At 39.8% G+C, this 19,554-nt stretch overlaps 1 protein-coding gene across 16 annotated transcripts in view; it reads left to right on the plus strand.

The window, feature by feature from the left end:
• The window catches only part of Adgrl2 (adhesion G protein-coupled receptor L2), a 175,329-nt gene that overhangs the window by 16,559 nt on the left and 139,216 nt on the right, over positions 1-19,554 (plus strand). For all 16 annotated transcript variants that reach the window (XM_055614404.1, XM_055614403.1, XM_055614405.1 and 13 more), the window contains exon 2: positions 17,435-17,607. In XM_055614404.1, coding sequence (XP_055470379.1) covers positions 17,535-17,607 — 73 coding nt within the window. In that variant the 5' untranslated portion in view covers positions 17,435-17,534. The remainder of the gene's footprint in view (positions 1-17,434; positions 17,608-19,554) is intronic.

Raw genomic sequence — 19,554 nt, forward strand, 5'->3', positions numbered from 1 at the left:
TGTCGGTCTTACACAGCTTAGTGTCTTCAGGCTGCCAGCTATTACCAGTCCTGAATGATTCAGCTTTTGCCATCTTCCGATCACGTTTCTCCCCCAGTTTCAAGAAACTGTATTAACATGTCCACAACGAGGACATTTTGGTATCATGAAAGAAGTATTTTTCCTGAAATACAATTTACGTTGAAATTATGCATGGCTCTACTTGGTGAGAGTAGGCTACACTCTTTTAGTTGGGAGAAACTGTCTTGGATAGTGTTTGTGTGTGACTGGCAGGCAAGGGCTGGGGTTTGCTTTAATAATCCACGGTATTTGCAGTGCCTTGGATTTCACCTTCAGGATGTTATTTTTGGTTCCCTTTAATACCACAGAGGTTATTGTGGCCACGCGTGTGGCTTCAAAAATTTGACACAATTTCTGGTACCAAGTTGGCCCAAATTACCAGACCAAAAATATGCATTTGCTTGCATTGGTCTCCAAGTCTGTCTTTTTAAAATACTGTGCTTTAACCTTTCCAAGAGCAAGACTCCTGGTAAGTACGTTTCATCTAGTGTACTGTTAATCTCTGGGTTTTAGCTGCACGGACATTTATTAAGGGCCTTCCTGAAGAAAGGTACTATCAAGTGAGGTCTGAGTTCACTGGGTTGGTGGAAGAAACAGGATGTGACTGACTGAAGAGTAGAGGGAAAGCTGCGGAAACAGCGAAGAGCACCTTCAGAATGAGCAGTGTAGAAGGGACTCAACTTTCATGCCTGTGAGGGGAGAGCTACAGGACGCCTGCTGTCTTAGAGGAGGGAGGTTTGCCGCCTTCGGCCTTCGAGGGATGCGATTGCACATCTCACCAGTTACACAGAAAGTGGGCGGAGTTGGAACTGGCCTGCTCGTTTGGGGTGTGCGTGTGAAGAGCTTTCTCTGTTAGGATGATGTAGACTGTGACTGTTCGTAGCTTCAGTTCAGAGAGTATCCCATTGAATCACTAGTTTCCGAGCCACAAAATAGAGTGGAGACATATTAGAAGGGATGGAAACCTAATTAGAAGCTGCAGATGACAGTGCTGGTGAGACGCAGCGATGACAGACAGATGTTGTAATGATTGGGTGCCTTCGGATAAATAAAGGAGGAATGAGGAATCACGAGGCCCAAGGTTCTAGCCATACCCCTTCGTGAGGTGGAGGCATTTTCTTGTTTCTCGTAATACTTAGAAGAGCATAACTAAGCGCTTGCTGCCTGCAGTTTGCTTCAAGCTGACGTACACTTGTACTTATTACTGTGTTGCTGGAGGCTGAAACCCTAGGCCTCGTGCAGGCTAGTCGAGCGCTCTGCTCTCTGGCCACATCCCCAGTCCCTCTATGTGTATTTTTAATGTGATATTTATGCAGAAAGAGATTTTGACTTGGTTATCCTATCCCTAGAAGTGTTTTTGGGGTGAATTGCTGTGTTAAGTAGTGTGTTTTCCAAATGTTCCTATAAAATGAGACATTGCATGGTTTTCAGGCTACAGGTTTAGGTTTCCAATTAAATTAATTGATTTATCAGGGTCTCAATAGTCAGCTATTATAATCTATTTCAGACAAAGTGTTTACTTTATCCTGGATAGATACATTGAGATATTTGTCATTGTTCTGGTCTTCCTCCTGCTGTAAGAACTCTGTAAACAAATAACCTAATAGTCAGCACTCAGAGGTTTCTTTATGTATCTGTCTGTTCCTTTACAGGAAGTTTAGAAATCTCTCTGCTCCTGAATATTTATATTTTTATTCGTTGCAGTTCATCTTTACTGAGTTAATATTTCCCTTTGGTTGTCATAAACTCCCAATGTTTTTGTTTTTTTTTTTTAATTGAGTAAACTTAATTGATTTAATATACAAATTAAAAAGTAGAAGATGTCCCTACTAACATTTGTTCTCTATAAGAGTGAAAAATTTAATTTCATAAGAGTGGTCGAATTTTAAAGCTTGCATGGTAGTTTATGCCTGTGCGCCCAGGCCTCAGTAGGAAGAGGAAAGGAATTACTGTGAGTTCCAGGACAGCCTATTGAACAACCTGTCTCAAAACAACAGAAGCAAGGAACTCAGCCCCAGTCCTAGGCAGCAGGGTTAGGTGTGGTTGGTGCTCCTCTGTAGTGTGTCAGCCAAGCCTGCACTCAGTGCAGTGATGGCTGGACTCAGCGACCTCAGCCGCAGTGGGCTCTGTGGGTCTTCTTTTGGCAGTAGTACTTGGGATCAAAACTTAGGAGGCCTCACCCTTGCTAGGCTAAAGCTGTACCATGGAGCTATGCCCCAGCCTGAGTTTTGTTTGAACACTTGCCACAGCTTGTGGTCCCCCAACGCCCTCGGTGTAGTTAGAGTAGATGGTGAGTAATTTCAATGTCGTGATGATAATTAAGTTCACAACCCGACCAGCTCAGGATTCCCCCCAATCAATCCTGGAGTGGTAACAGTAGAGAAGGCATGTGGTGTTGGGTGCTCTGGGCCTCAAAATTGTCTTGTTTCTGGACAGTGGAGGGTGTGTTTGTGATGCATTCTGTTAAGATGGAGTTTCAATCTCACATCACCCTCAGTAAGTGCTTTCCATAGCTGTCATGGATGTAGATTGAGGATGGTGAGTGCTCATTCCAGTACTCAGGTGGCCTATGTCTTTTGGCAACCGTTTTCAGCTTTCAGGTTTTATTTTCTGTCATTTTTGTTTGGGCCAGATTTCTCTTTTCTTTTTTTTTCGTTTCTGCTCAAGGTAGAGTTTCTCCCTATTTCTGTGTGTGTGTGTGTGTGTGTGTGTGTGTGTGTGTGTGTGTCTGTCTCCTCCCTCCCTTCTTTTCTTCCTCCTTTTCTTTCTTCTCCCTCCTCCATCTCTCCCTTCATCTCTTTTTTACATAGGGCTTTGTAGTTCAGGTAGCTTAGATGATAAATCAGTAAACGCCATATCAAAATTAATGTCTAATACTGAGAACAAGAAGTGTTGTCCCTCTCTACCTGAAAATGCCAGGACACTTTGCCCAACCCTTTCATGTGAGTTAGGTGCAAAAGGTAATACTTACACCCTTCTTGTGATGTGATGCCTGAGAGAGTAGCCTTATAGAAAGCACGAAAATAGATTCTTCCTGACCTTCATCCATAGCTCCAGCATCCCTGCTCCCAGCATGCCTGGCCCCAGATCACTCCCAGCATTAGGATCCTCCTACCTATTAATGTCTTGAAAAGCGAGTCAGTAGGGAATCTTGTCAGAGAGTCTGGGATGTGCACTTGGTTCTCTTCTGAAGGGATCAGTCATGCTGGAGACAAGACTCAAGGTAATCAGCATGAAGTAAAGGGAGTAGCAGCATTCTTGTTGATACTGAAGTGTGAATTTCATTGTATTAAAATGATAGTGTTTCTTAAAAATGACATTTTTCATGTTTTTAAGGTAAAATATATAAAGAAATGTTTTCACAATATTTTAATGTCTGTGCTTAGACCTTGCCAAACCCTGTTGTCATTGATTCATTTATCAGCCTGTGGAACAAAGGCACTTAATTTTTACATGAGGTTCTTAGAGTGGTGGCCACATTTTTGGCATCAGAACATGATCTGGAATGCAGAGAGCCATTTGTTCACAGCTCTTTTCTTCAGTGGGTGATCCTACATTACCAGTGAATTATCTTTAATTGTGAAATGATAGTTATTATTATTTTTTTTGGAGGGGGACTGGAAGGTGGTTCCCTGCCTTCCGAAGTGCCTTATATTAAAATCTGATTAGAGTCTCATTGTGTTCTTGCTTTCACAGCAGAAGTCTACTGTAAATTGCATTAGATGAGACTGAATAATAACTATGGCTTGATTTAAAGTATTAATAAAATCTAAATTTATACATAAGGCTGTAAGATTTCAGATTTTAATTTAGTGAAATGCCAGCATAAATTCCTTGTGTTTAGTTTGAGGAGTGTTTCATGAGAAACGCTTCTTAACCAAATTAGGACAGACAGACATATCACACCATTTACAGAGTCTAATTATTAAAACCTGTTAAATTTCATATTTAATACCTGTGTCTCTTTGTAAATGAGTTGCTTAGGCTTATTGTCAATGTTGAATTTATGTATTACGAATAATTAGTTTGCAAATGCTGCTATGATTTCCAAGTAGCCATGCTTTTTACAGTAGTGTGTCATAGACTGAAAAGGCAACACTGTCATCTGTGTGCCTTAGAGAAGACACCAGATGGGCTCCTTACAGAAGGCTGGAGCTCGTGTAACATGGAGCTAACCTCCAAGTCATAGAGGTGAGATGGCATATTAGTGGATTATTGGATTATTGATTGTTCTAACATTTGTGAGAAAAACGCACAGATTTAAATTTTTTTTTATTCTTTATTCGGGGTTAGAATTGAGTCTGGGGCCTTGTTCCTGCTAGACAACCACCATGCCACTGATCTGAATTCTAAATCCACATTTTTATTTAGAATAGAGTTACAGTGTTTTATTTGTGTTTTAAAACCTGTATGTTACCTCTCTTCAGTGATAGTTCAGTGTTAAAGAGAAACTTTACTGATGTTTCCCACATAATATGTGGATGTGGAAGCTAACTTTAAAAGATTTGCAATAAAAAAAAATCATCCAAGATTTTTTGGGTGCACTTTGCAACACAGGTGTCTAATCTGTTCATTTACACAATTTTCAGTTTTATCAAAAAGCAAAATGGGAAGATTCAGTGTTATCAGCTTCATGTAATTCCACACACCTCAGTTTCAAATTGTTGTAAATTGCAAGGGCGTGCATGTGTGTGTGTGTGTCTGTATGTGTGCCTGTGTGTGGGAGTGTGTGTGTGGATATGTACATATGTGTGCCTGCATGTGTCTATGTGCTTGTGAGTCTCTCTCTGTGTGTAGATACTATTAATGTTCTAACTAAACACTTGAAGTTGCTTTAGTGACTCTTCTGGACTGGAGCTGCAGGCCTTGTTTTAGTCTTACTTTGGTGTCCCTCTGCTTTCTCAGACTTCAGATGAGGAGAAGCAGTGGTTCTGAAATTTTCTCTGGAGGGGTTTGTTTGACTCTTGTTGATGCTGAGAATGATAAGATAATTTATATCATATCAGTAAGTTCTTCATTCTGACAAAACACTCATTTCTGTTTTATTAATGTATTTAATTGAAAAATAGGCCTGCCTAATCCCCTCCCCCCAAAAACTTCCTCTTTTCCTAATTGAGATTGAAATTTGTCTCTGTCGCACCCTTTGGGGTCTGAATGTCACTGCCTTCTTTGCTGACCCCTGATCTTGCCATGGCATCTCCTGCTCCATCTTCCTCCTCTGCTTGGCTTCTTGCCTTCCCTTCCAGAATGTTTCCTGCGCTTTTGCTTCTTGCCAGGCATTGTGAATGGTATCTGGCACTCTGTGAAGCAATAGATGAGAAAGCCATGAGGTCTGTTTTCAATTAGAGCATGATCTTCTGAAAATGAGTCTTCAGATACTTTTTGGTAGTGGTGAGTGTATGGTACCCTGTTTAAAAATAGCCTTGTTCCCTAGTGTCTGTTGGAGTTTTCACAGAGGCTCCAGTTAGAGAAAATCAAGTGATAGACCCATCCAGGGGTCCAAAGAAGTTCTCTTGCGAAGGACAAGTGGCAGAGCGGATTCAGGGAGGAATCAGAGCATGAGGATGTCAGAAGTGGCGCCGACATACACAGCAGCAGCCTAGTGTGGTTTCAGAACGTGAAGTGAAGTGCGACTAGGTTTATACACACTGAAAGACTGCCCATTTTCACTTACAGACTTAAGGTGTGAGATAAATGGGTTTAGGATGATGCCTTCCCCCCGGTTGATTAATTTGTCCTAATTGCTGGGTTAATTACAAGTGTGTTCACTGCTTATTATAACCAAGCTTACAGCCAAGGACAAAAGCCAAACACCAGGAGTGTTCACCGCACCGATGATGGCAGAACCATTCCTGCATCTCCCCCTTTTCTTGTCGTTGTTGGCATCCTTGGGTGCTTGTGGTATCCAGCTCAGGAAGGTGGCGTTGGTTTTTTATTTAATTTTATTTTTGGTGGGGTGGCAGTGCTACAGATTGAACATAGGGCCACACTTGATCACTAACCTTAGTCTCTCTCTTTGAGGCAGGGCCTTTAAATTATTTGGCACATTTTGACCTTCCTCTGTAACTAAGAGTGATGTTGAACCTCCTATCTTCTTGCCTCAGTTTGCCAAGGTACTTGGATCACAGGCCTGTAACCACCAGGCCTACATTGCCCTCAAGAGACTTATGTTGAAGAAAGATAAACACTGATACAATGACAATTTTTGGTTAAGAACATTAAAAAAAAAAATAGTTCAAAGAGTCTACTTGAAGAGTTGACATAATATGACCCAGTAGCGGCTGTGAATAGATGACGCAGAATTGCTGTCAGGAGACTGAAGAAGAAGAGAGATTTGTTCCTGGTCAGTTAGTTGACTGGATGCCTTGCCGTAACTGTATAGAATGTTTTTAGGAAGAAAGGAAGAGGGAGCTTGTGTGAGTAAAAAGGTTGGAATAACATCAGTGTGACAGGCATATTTACAATTTATTGAGTGAATAAATTTGAGCAAGCAGAGTATTAGTTTAAGTGTTTTTGAAGTTAGATTGGTTTAGATGTTTTACTAATGTAATTTTCAGTTTGTCTTTCGGCCTACTACACTCTTGTCCTTCCTTGAAGGCCTGAGTTGCAATTTACTATTGCAAAATAAAAAATACTCTATGTATTTGTGATAAAAATTTAAAAAACAAAAACTACAACCACAAAACACAGCTGTATCTTTCCCAAACTCAGAGGAGTTTTAAGCTGATCTCAATAGTGTGCTTGTTTTCTGTTTCCATTTAGTAAGCTAGATTCAGACATTTCATTGTGAACACAGAGTTTTCTTTTCTTTACTACTTCCTGAAAGTTATTTCTTTATTTTTTGTTAGAGTAAGTTAGCAATCTGAAGGTACAGGTCTCATTCATTCCTAATCAGTGTGTTGGTCTAGAAGGATTTCCAGAGACTGACAGTGGCAAGGCTTCTTTAATTCGTAGTGTGCAAAGCATTATTAATGCTAACAGTTGTTGCGCTTTAATCCCCTAGAATGATTGTTTGGGGCCAGCAGGAGATTTATTAGGAATGTATCCTGTGAAATTGTGTGTGTATAAGCTGCTACTTAGATTGTAAAAACGCTATTGGAAACTGTTTAAAAGTTTTCGCTATAATTGGTAGGGGCGTATTAACTGTGCTAAAAGAAGTGTGTGTATATGGTTGGCCCATGCGCCTTAACCTTTTTATCATTTATCGTCTTGTATTAATGGCACTGAATTATTAATTCATGAGCCTGGGTGGGAAGAGCGAAGGCACCATTTAATGTGTGGCAAATTTATCCTTATCGCCAGAGACATGAAAAAAAGTCATTTTGTGTTATCTGTAAAATGGAAAGGACATTTTAAATTTTCATTTACAGTAATCCACTTTACTTTCAGTAAAACACCTAGCTTACCACTACCATAATATAATGTTCTTATTAAAAATTTGTAACCTTCTCTCCTCTTTGTCTTATGTATATAGAAAAGTTTAGCCTTCATTTACTTTAATATGATATCTGTTGTAGCTTAAGATGTTACTTTTATAAGTCGTGTGTTATGGTTTGCTGAGTTTCAGTGGGCATTACATTTGCAGAAAGTCACTTTTCTGTTAAAAACAAGTGTTGGTTGTGGATATAGGAATAAATAGCTTTGAAAAGACTCCTTTTCAGCCAGTAGTGCTTACAAATCATGACTTCATAGTTATTTGGAGTAACGTTAGTGATTTGGCCTTGTAGAATTTTTAGCTTCCTCAAAGAAAGTAGGCAAACTCAGGTTTAGCAATTTCCTGCTAAATGTCAGCGTAACTGGGACAGATCTGGTGTCTTTCCTGGGCGAGGGCAGCAGTGCCAAGGATCTGTGTTGGAAGCCGCTTTCACTGGAGCCATTTCTGTCATGCTTACGGTGGAATATCTGGGGTCTTCTCCACACCTCCTTACTTTTCAGGCTCCGGCTGCTCTTTTGATGGTGTTTGCATTTTCTTGTGCCTAACATAAGTAAGATAAGTAAGATAAAGTTCTTTTGTTCTTGTCTAGAAAAAGCTTCCCCAATATTGTGAGTGCTACTTGTGGATCTGCTTTTGCACTGCCAACACACCTATCCATTGTTCGTGTAATAGTGTGTTGGTTTTCTCACCGCCATGGTGAGTGCTCAGACTAATTTTCTAAAAACAAGACTGAGGGGATGGGTATTCCAGGTACACACTGATAGTCATGTGTTGGTTACAGGATGGAGCTGTCTTCAGTCATGCTGGTCAGAGTGCGTGCATCTGTAGGGTGGGTCAGCCATGGCCAGCCTGGTTAAGTAGGCTTTGCTACCTAGCTGGGTGTAGTCAGTTAGCCCTCACCATGCAGTGGCCAAATTGTATAGTGGTAGCGGACTATTGACTCCCAAAGCCTAAGCTATTAACTATCTGGTCCTTTACACATGATGTTATCCCATCTCTCTGCACATAACTGGTGGTTTTACTCTTTCCAAATATGATGAAACATTTCATAACTTCAGATAGAAAGAATCAGTAGCGATCATGGGTCCTCATCCTTTCACACCAGCTTTTTGGCTTCTGGGGATGGGGGTCTCACTGTGTACTCCAGTCCAGCCTTGTATGTTTGGTCTTCCTGCTGAGATTATAAGACAACACCTGTGTCCTCCTCCTACCCCCAAGGCAGGCCCTCACTCTGTAGCCCAGGCTGCCCTTCCTTCCCCGAATCCCAAGTGATGGGATTGCAGGCGTCAGTCATGCACACTTTATTTCTCTTTTCTTGTATGTAATGAGGTAACAGTAAGAATTTTTCTTCTCTCAAAGTTCTCTAAATTAAAATGTTTAAAAAATTACACTATATATACAATATATACTATCTGTCAGTCTGTCTATCTGCAGTAGTTTCCAAATGGGGAAGTCTTGTAAATTTATTTAAACATTGAGCAAATTTTGGTCAGTTTTTTGCAACCTTCCTTTGCTTTTTGTAAACATCATTGGTTTACTGTTTCCCCTGTGTCTATTGGAATTTTATCAGAGGTTGAAAAGTACATTTTAGTTTTCAAAATCACCTTTCTGAAAACCTCAGTTCTCTTTCAACTCTGAGAGGAAGACAAAATTTAAAAATTTTATTATCTAACAACTGTTTAAAATGACACAAATAAATTTATTTCTGTTGACAAATTCCTCTCTGACAATGCCTTAAATTTTTAGCCAAGGCTATCCTAGGATTTATTTATGTTTTTTAAAGAATTAACTCCTATATTTGGAAGACAGCACACTGTTCTGTTTATTTATTTGGACTCAAATGGAATCGTTTTACACTGCTAGTGGAATTAATTATTTAGAAATATTAGATATAGTCCTTTTCTCTACAAGTTAAGAAAAAAGCAGGTTATTTGAGTTTTCCTTGTAGACATCAATAATATACACAAGGCAGGGAACTTGGTGATTTAAGGGGTCTTCACCCGAGGAGTCTGTTCTTTCTTGAAGTCCCTCCTGTCATTTTTTTTTTTTTTATTATCTAGTTTTCTAGAAAGGGGGAGAGTAGAATATGTGAGTGGGATAAATGTCAGGTGTTTATATCATAGCTGCTGATATAATAGGAGTTTAGCCAAGCTGCAGAAGCCCTTGAGTGTTTTCTGTGATATTACTTAGGGCGAAATCAGCTCCAAAAGCCTGTAAATGGGAAAGTCAGAAAAAAAGACACATCATTGTTGACTTTTCCTACCTTCCTGGACAGCTGCTGATGTTTGTGAAGGTCTCAACTCAGAAGGCAGGTTAAGCCTTGATCTCAGCCTTGATACCTCATTAAGTTGCTATCAGCTGATCTAAGTGTGTAACTCCAAGAGATACCCACAAAGAAACTCTATTATTTTCTTCATATTCTGGTATGAAATACATTTGTAACTAATGACTTTTAAGAATTTAGTGATTATTTGTTTTAGATATTCTCTATTTGACATTTTCTAGCAGATTTCTTTGTATAGTTTTAATTTCGCCATATCTTAGTTTTTTCAAACATTTCCTTTAGAACCTAACACTAAGTGAAATAAACAAAATAAAAACACTGATTTCAGAATTCAAGGCCTTAAAGGCCCGGGAGTTATTATTCATCAGCCAAGGAGAAGTGGACAAAAGGTTAATATGATCCACTTCAATTTAAGGGAAGTACAAACTTACATAAACCGTATGAAGTGACAGCTTCCAAGTGAGACTTGTATTGCTTAATAGTTTATGGCACACCTATGGTCCTCTTATGTCAAGTTTTTCTTCAGTGTTATGCTGTATTTTCATTTTAGTTCATTCATTTGTGGGCTTTTTGGTTGTTGTTTGCTACACTGTAGCCCAAGCTGCCTTTGAATGTGTAGTCCTCTATGTCAGCCTCCCGAGTGCTGGGATTACGTGCAGGAACAGCCATGCTGGGCTGTAGCTAAGTATCTTCTAAGTTACTTTTTTATGTTTTCAAAGATCATTTGCATGCTTTTTTCGGAATACCTCATCACCTCCAAGAAAACTCCGGTGGTGACAGGGTGTTGTAACATAGAGCAAGCCCTGGGTGGTTCCTGTTTCCCTTACTGGTTGCAAATACAGACCAAGAGGGAATTTGAATATTGATTCCTTCTATGATAATTAAGGTGCATTGCTAATTACATTGGAGAAAATGTTTGTTTTTCTGACTTAGAAGCAACTTCTCAGGTAGTTTGATTCATGAGATTTATCAGTCTGGAATAATTTGTTAATTTATAACATAATTGTTAGTGCTTTAAATAGCAATATAAATGGATAAAATTAAGGTAGCTCAACTGGAAATACTAAAAATTAAGTTAATACATAGTTATCATTACCTAAGGGATGTTAGTCTTGCTCATGTAAACATTTTGAAAATCAACTCATTATTCTTCTGGTTTTTCAGCACTTTCATAATCACAAAATGACTCTGTTTACATTTTTCATCCTAACGTAAATTGTATCAGGACACGTGCAGGAGTTTTATGTGATCTCCTGAGTTAGTGGCAGTCAGGACTTTAGACCACCAGCACATTTCCTAGCCTGCTGTCTCCTTGCTGCCCTGGAGCAGCCTCTACATCTCTCACTTTAAACTATTTTGTTTTCTATCAAGTGTAACAATATTTTACTTGTTTGTTTCTTTGTTTATTTTGCTCAGCAGTTACAACTGTCCACTGACCTCCCCTTGGATAAGATTTTTCCCCCCTTACTCTCCAATTCATGGCCAGTAGAGAAGGGGCTTATGGTTGGTGGATAGTGGTGGGGGTCCTCAGCTTCCCACTTAGCCTTGGTGGACAGTTGGCTCCTCCATGGAAGTGGGAAATTCAGAGGATTCAGTGAAGGAGCCTGGGATTGAACCATCATAGCACCGAGTTTACATTCTTACAAGGATTGCCGATTGGGCCTCTCCTGGGTTCTACTTCTAGTCTTGATGTCCATACTTGGGTATCCAACTAAAACAAAATAAACACCCACCACCACCACCAACAACAACAACCTGCTCTGAGGACCAGAACTTCAGAGGTAGAGAATGGGATCCTGGAGCCGGCCGCCTAAGACCAGCTAGAATCACCGAGCTAGCATCAAAAAACAAGCTCAAAGGTTCAGGGAAGGACTTTGCCTCTGTAAATAAAGTGAGGAGAGATGAAGAAGATACAGCACATCCTCCTTGGGCCTGTGCACACATGTGTGTTTATATTGGCACACACACATGTAAACATGTATGCATGCTCACCATCCATAAATAAATTATAAATAAATACATAAGTAATAATGGCTTTTCTGGGTCAGGTGTAGTGATACAACCCTGGAATTCCACACTTTGGGAGGTGGAGAGAGGAGGATAAGGAATTCTGGCCCATCCTCAGCAACAGAGAGTCTGACCTACCCGAGCCCCGGTTTCAGACATCCGAAATCAATCAGTCATTCAGTCATTTAATTAGAATAGCTTTTCTGAAATTTCCTCAAATGGTGAAAACAACAAGGGCAACATCAAGAACTCTGCACCTTCTGTGTGGTCTGTATACTCCAGATAAGTACAAAGTACATTGCTAACATCTTTTTTCAAATATAAATTAGAGGAATTTTTCAACTTCCCAATATACACAGTGCAGTCATTTTTGCCTGCTCTGCCGCTGTGCTCTCCCCCCCCCCCTTTGTTTGGAACTTAAGTTGCAAGTTTTCTGTGCTGTCCCCCATACTGGTTTGAAAATGACAGCTATTTGTTTTTGTCATTTCAACTGGATGGGTTTTAATGAGGAGGATGGCAGCCTGCCCCGACTGTGCCCTGATGTCCACAGCTAGAGCCTCTTTTGCAAGCTCAGCAAGACTCCTAGATGATAGCATAAAGCCGACGCAAGTGGGAGGGTTCCCGAACTCTTTCTGTTCCTGAGCCCCAGAGGAGGATTTATTCCTTCACGACGAGGAAGTTTCAGTAAAGGGTAAGACCGAAGCCTCTTACGGGGATCCTAGAGCGTTCAAGAAGCACTGTGGGTATTGGTATCAGAGTCTGCAGAGATTCGACCGAGGAAGCGAGAGGGTGGAGACTACTGGTTGGCCACGTGGTTCTAAGGTCTCAGCCTTGCCACCTCCGCCACCGGTACTGTCCGTGGGAAGGGAAGAAAATAAATGCAAATCTCAAAGAGGCATCTAGTGTGGAGGAAGTGATTTCGAAGGTCCACTCGGGGCGTCCACTGGTGGAAAACTCCCAGAGCTGTTGGTTTTCTCAGGGCTGAGCAGGACGGGCCCATCCTAGCCTGCCTGTAGTGACGGATGGAGCCCCCCACTGAGTTTTCACTAAGTTATACGAGCGGAGCTGGGGAGGTTAGTGCCTTCCTCACCCATGCTTGTTAGTAAAATACGGAAAAGCTGCTGGTGTTTGAGCTGGGCAGTCCCTTCTGATAACGATTAAGGTTTTATAGTGGAAATGAGCTCGGAAGGGCTGACTCTGTGGAGCAGTCCTGGGTCTTGAGTTAGAGTCGGCGTATCCTAACGTGTAGTGAGTGCTTCAGCCTCCCCCAGAGCATGAGGCTTTATTTTCTGCAGCCCGAGCGTGTATGCAGTATCGAGGACTGGTGACTTCCGTCGTCTCAGGCGTAGAGAGCTCTTTCTCCTCCTCGTTCTCTTTGCGTTTACTGCCCAGTGTTCTTAGTAGGTCAGTATCCACGAGTGGAAATCAGCTTACATGATTTGGTTTGGTAGCAACCTTGCTTTTGGTAGAAAAGCCACCCTCACTCAGTTTTTAGCAAATTTCACTTACATTTTCTTTCCCTTTAGTTATCGTTGATGTTAAATTCTATAGGCTCCTTGATAATGCTTATCAGTGGTTCAGATCTCTATCTCCTGTACTCACTAAGCAGATGTCACATCATCAGGGGAAAGGCGATTTTGAACCATGCAGCATAACAATGTGACGGAGAATTGGTGTTTCCCTTTTAAGTAATTTCACTGACAGCTTAAGGCACGGTGATGTTTATTGCAGCTAGTAAACACAAAAGTAGGTTGCCGACCACAGTCTGAACCGTCCAGGGCTGTTGGGATGCTCCTAGCTCTGAGGCGTGTTCCTGGAAGTCGCTCCCCAGCTGGGAAAAGCTTCCTAGTAAGGGATGCATTAATTGACTTTTTACATGGCTGGGTAATAGGATGCGTAGATCTGAAGAGGTCACGACTGAGGTAGGGTAGACAATGGCTTGTGGTTCACAGAAGCGAGATTAGGAGGAAAATAGCTGGAACCGTTTTATGTGAAAGAATGAGACAGAAGCATGGGAGCTTGCCCACACAAGCTTAGATTTGCGGAAGACTTATAATTAGAGCTAGTTTAAGGAATACTGTGGTATCTCCAGTTTTACTAAGACAAACTGTTACATAGTGTCACTCTGCCCATTCTTTCCCCTTGCCATGCTAAGCCTTCTGATGTGTTTGGAAAAAGATTTTCTAAAAATCTAAATACAAATAAGTAGTTAATCTGAGGTATTATTCGAAGTAATCTTTTGTTTGTTGGAAGGATATTCAGTACCCCATTTCTGCTTTTGTTCCTAAGTTTTATTTTCGCTCTGTGAGAAATACTTGTCCCCTCCATTTTAAGTTACAGCCATTTTAAACTCCCCCCCCTCCGTGTGTGTCTCTCTGTCTCTGTCTGTCTTTGTCTCTATCTCTCGTCTCTCTCTCTGCCCAGGTGAGCCTTTAACTGTGATCCTCCTGTCTCAGTCTCCAGGGTGTTCAGATTGTAGGTCCGCACCGGTGTGCCAGGCCTTGTGGGCTGGTATTTGCAGGTGGTTTGAAGGGTTAGTCTGGCAGCCTCATGAATGTATTTGAGTTTCCTTAGGCTCCAGCTCATTTTAGGAGCAAAGCTTTCTTGGATTCCTTTCACCATATTTATTTATTCATTCTATTCTTAGCTGATTGTGGTTTGTAAGTATTTCAGTTTTCATTAACATTTGTTCAATGAAGGGTTGTTTTTAATTTGGATCACAGCAGTAAAATCTTCTGACTTAGTTTTCAAAAATTACACTCAAAGTATGAACTTCTGGAAATGATTTTTATTTGATGTGAAAGTGATTCCTTATAGGTTGTAGAATGAGAAAAATAAATTTGATATTCTTTTTACTTACTGCACAGGCAGATGAACTCCATCTTTATTTGCATAAAACAAGGCATGGCTTTATACATTCCAGCATCTTCCATTTACCAGAAACAGACGTTTATGTTGGGGCTTCCAGTCAAGTGGACTGTGCATTGTAAAGTGTGTTTCACATTCTCAAATGTTAAGAGTACATGGGATTTCAGTGCATAAAATCTGCTTCTGAAGTCGTTGTGCTGGCCAAAGACCACAATAGAGGTCTTGGTTGTGTGGTTTTTCTTGCCTTTCCCTCTCACTCACACGGGCTGTCCTATCTTGGCAGCTGTTTCCTACAAGGCAGACATCAGCCCTTGATTTCTTCCTTCCTTTTCTTCCCACAAACAAGGACTCTTTCAAATAGTGGGTGACCAAAGACAGACGGATCTTGGATCGCTGTAGGAAACTGGAAACGGGTTTGAGAGTGGGACAAGTGGGCAAGCTGCCTGTGTGGAGAGCTCACTGAGAGGAAAGGACGCATTGCAGGAAAAACTTGGGTAGGCAAAATTCCTTGCTTGAGCGTGGAGCCGTCCAAAGGCTGGCTCAGTTGTAGTTGTAGCAATGGATGGCTATCGTTTATGTACTGAAATTATTCTCAGCTGCTTGATCAGCTGATTGGTGGTTGAAGCCCTGGAGAGAATACTCATTGACGAGCACTTGGGTGTGTCAGAGCGCTAGCGTTTTGATCTGTAGAGTAACTGTCAGCCTCAGTAGGAGTCTTGCCACAGGAGTGTAAACTGCAGGCTTTTACTCCAGGTTTTCTTTTGGCTAAGATTGGGGAGGCTTATCAGAGCAGGCTGGCTAGTTCTGCATATGGAGTTGTGTCCTGTCTCCATCAGATTAAATTCTGATGTCTTCCTTTTATCTGTGGCATTTGCATTCAGAAGAGAAAGAACTGTGGTAGCCCTGCTTTTGTTTGTTTTATTTCCTTCAATAGAGGGGCTTATATGGGGTGTTCTTAGAGCTGCCCAATCCCCCCTGCTCCCTCATCATGGCCACACCTAAAATCCCTTCAGTACTTCCCAAGCGCTAAAATATGGGCTGAAGTGTATCTATACATACACAGACATATGCACAGACATAGTTTTATCCCTTACCTGTAGGCATGATAAAACCAATTCCTTATAATAGAAATGTCTTGATAGCTTTTCATCTGAGACTTTTGTGGTTTTTTATATGCAAATGCTAGAGAGTAGATTCAGAGTAATTTGTTTCTCACATCTTTTTTGGTATATTTGTTGCTGACAGCAGTGATAATCCCTTTGTAGTTTGATGAATGTTATGTTTCCAACCATTTAGAATCTGACCGCTTTTCCATTGAAGTTATGTCATGACAGAATAGAGGGAACTACTAATAGAATGTAGTCCATGGTGATTCTAACAAATATGAGTAATTCAGATGACATGACGGAATACTTGATGAGCAGGGAAATTTTGGTTTGCAGTTATTTTTTTATTGTTTAGTGATAGGATTTAAATCACTAAGAATTTGTTTTGAGGCATGTACACACCTTGAGAGAGTCAAGGAATAGAAGTGGCTTTATGTTCCCAGTTTATAAATCTTTTCAGTTAAGGCTGGGTTTGGTAGCTCAGTGGTAGAAGGATCGCTTAGCATAGATTAGTCCTTGGGTTCAATTTCCCAGTCCTGCCCCTTACCCAACAGCTAACACTACATAAATTTGACAGTTGCAGCTTCTGAACGGTTCTTTAAGGGAGCAGTGGTTTCCTTACTATGGGAGGTTGGACCAGGAGGTTCAAGTATATTTGGGAACTGTCATCATTTCATGTGTGCTGTATGTAAGGCTCAGTGACTCCTTACACTACCTTACAAAGAGGTAAACCAGTTGTCTGGAAGTCTCAAAATGATCTGTTTTCATGTGATCTGAAGAGCAGAGGATATGGAAAGATTTGAAGTCATACTCCTCTTTTGTACGGTTTTTAGTTTGGGGAGACGAACCCATCAGGGATCATCAAAATTAGGTTCATCCCTGTATCAGTTATTTTTAAAAAAGCGATCCAATCCAGTCTTGTGACACACACCTTTAATGCCAGTGCTCAGGTTGGGACAGGAAGATCATGAATTTCAGAATAACCTAGAATTAGATGCTGTCTTAAAAAGAAAAGAAAAGAAACCCCCAAAGCCCTTGAAGATACAGTTCTCAGGGTCTTTGAGTATTTATTTGGGTCCAGTAGACTCAGTGATGTTACTTTGATCTTAAGTTTCACCTTACTCAGAGAAAAACCATGATAGGAAACCTAAAGCATTAAAAGAAAGTGTGTTGTAAAGGAACATACACCCAAATGTTAACAACCATTTACCTTTGTTTAGAAAAATGAACTCATCAAATCTATCTTGCAAAGTAACTGAAGAAAATATTAAATTACATTGCTGCTACTATGATCAACAAAAGCTCATGTGTTTATACATTAATCTAGAGGTATTTTGTATTCTAAAGCTAGTTCTCTGATCAAAAGGTTAATGTCATAGAGAGATGGATGTTTTAGTTCAAGTGATTTTCTGAGATTCTTCCTAAGAGGAAGTCATTATTTTAAAAATGCACATTTATATTTATGAATATAATTGGCTACACATTTTGGGGGCTTTGCTTTCAGCATGACTCAAATATTGTGCATGTAGGAGCAGTTACCTTCCTGGATGTGTAATCAAATGTATTTTATTCTTAAGAAATGGAGAGAAGGGGAGAGATTTGTTACTTATGCATTTGCTATGACGCCATACCAGGGCCTTAAAGTAATGATGGATTTGTTTGTTTGTTTTTCAGATATGAGGATCAATGATGCAGACTGCTGGGTTCGATGAAGCTGGGCATTTATAACTAGATTCATTAAGGAATACAAAGAAAATATTTAAAGGGATCAATAATGGTGTCTTCTGGTTGCAGAATGCGATGTCTGTGGTTTATCATTATAATCAGTTTCTCACCGAATACAGAAGGTAAGACACAATTCATTCTTTTTCTTAAACCCAAGTGGCCTGAAGGATGTAATCTTCCTTGTGTTAAAGTGGCTACACTCTTATTTTGTTATTTTAAAAGTAAGTGCTGAATTCATATTTTTGTAGCTAAATTACTTCCATTACACTGTTCTCTGGTAAATAATGTATGTGCTAGATGCCTTATTTTATATTTTGTATCAGCTTATAGATTACAAAATATAATTCTCAACAGTTCTTTTGCACAGATTTTACATGTATTTTACATGTATTGTTGCCTTTATTTCAGAAAACTTGAATTCTTTTGTCATGATTCTTTGCATTTTAGGGTTTTTTTAAACTTTTGTCTTAATTCTGCTTCAAAGTCATATTAGTGTAATAGCTGAAATAAAATTTCCCATACTTGTGAATACACATCTATACTTTTGAAGTGTGAAACCTTTCAGAAAAATAGAAACTTTCCTTATACTTAAGAAAAACAGAATATTTACTACTGAGTTATAACCCCAGTCCTTACAAAATGTTTAAATTTTTAATAATTGTGAGTATAGTTTTAAACACAGACCTAATTTTTAAAGAAGCACACATGGATTTTTTTTCATTCTATATAGTAGGAAGAGAGGTAAGATGTGACAGTCTTATAGCTGGTGGATCATGGCAATGTTTGTATTTAGCATGAAAATATGTTACCTTAAAAAAATGTTTTAGAAATTCTTCCACATAGAGTGAATTCTTTTAGTCTTGACATAGTAAAGCACTGAACTTACTATGTGTAATTTTCAGTGTTCTGGTTTTTACGTATTAATAAAATGATAAGGAAAAGGCACATTATCAGCTGTACAGAAGCCATTGTGTGTTGTCTTTGTGGAGAACTTCAAGAAAGTAAACATTTTCATTTTGTCAAAGGTAGTTTCTTTGAATTACTTGTTTTCAAGTTGTGTTTCATTGTTTTCTGCCTGCTGTCCCTTTTTTCTACATTTGATATATGAACACAACTTAATAATGTAATTTAACTGATTAACATATTTAAGAATATTTGAAAATATTTACACATTTGAAACATATGTATTCATTTGAAAGTTATACACAGGCAAATATTTAATTCAGAGATGATTCAGTTCTTTGCTTTAGAAGAGAATGTAGAAAATCTAGAAGTGTAATATGTCTGAATAACTAGCACTGTAACGATAAACAGGCGGAAACTGAGTTTAATAATATGAATCTCAGGCTTAGGCTGCTGTGAAAATCATACGTATGGTCTATAATTTTGCATCTGTTTTTTTTTTTTTTGAAAACCGCTGTCTGAATTCCTACTGTTATAGTTGAGTGTTTGTATTGTATACATTAAAAAAGATTCCAGGTGTGGACCAACGGCTCATTAGTCCAATAATGAAAAAATTTCCAATCAAGATAGAGACTGCTTTGCCGGCGCAGTAGCTTCACTCCATGGGGGGCCGGCGTGCAGAGGGTTTTTTTCATGAGCCGCCGTAGTTTTATTTCCAGTGTCACCTCACAGGTCAGGATTCATATCCGCTCTTAAGAGAAATTTCATTTTTGCCTCATCAGGCGAGGGTGTGTTGCTTTTGAAAGAATTCCCTCCTACTGGCAAAAAAAAAAAAAAAAAAAAAAAAAAAAAAAAAAAAAAAAAAAAAAAAGAAAAAAAGAAAAAAAAATCCTGAGAGAGACTCAGTGCTGCCTGCTTTGAGGGTAGCTGCAGTGAGCGCACAGGTCTAGGCGGTGGCAGGTGAGTCTGTCTTAGGAGACTTGTGTCTGGCACTGCCTGTCTTTATTACCAGAAACCAGATAACAACCTGCGAATTGCTGCTGAGAAACCAATCAAAGTTAGGTGTGAAAGGCATGGGGAAGAGGATAGAACTTTAACTTCTCAGCCATTAAGTTTCTTTTTACAAGAACTTTATTTTTCTTCTTTCCTTTTCATTTGTGTGTGTG

Source organism: Psammomys obesus, unplaced genomic scaffold (genome assembly GCF_907164565.1).
Source record: "Psammomys obesus unplaced genomic scaffold, mPsaObe1.curated_primary_1811, whole genome shotgun sequence".
Classification (NCBI taxonomy): Eukaryota; Metazoa; Chordata; class Mammalia; order Rodentia; family Muridae; genus Psammomys; species Psammomys obesus.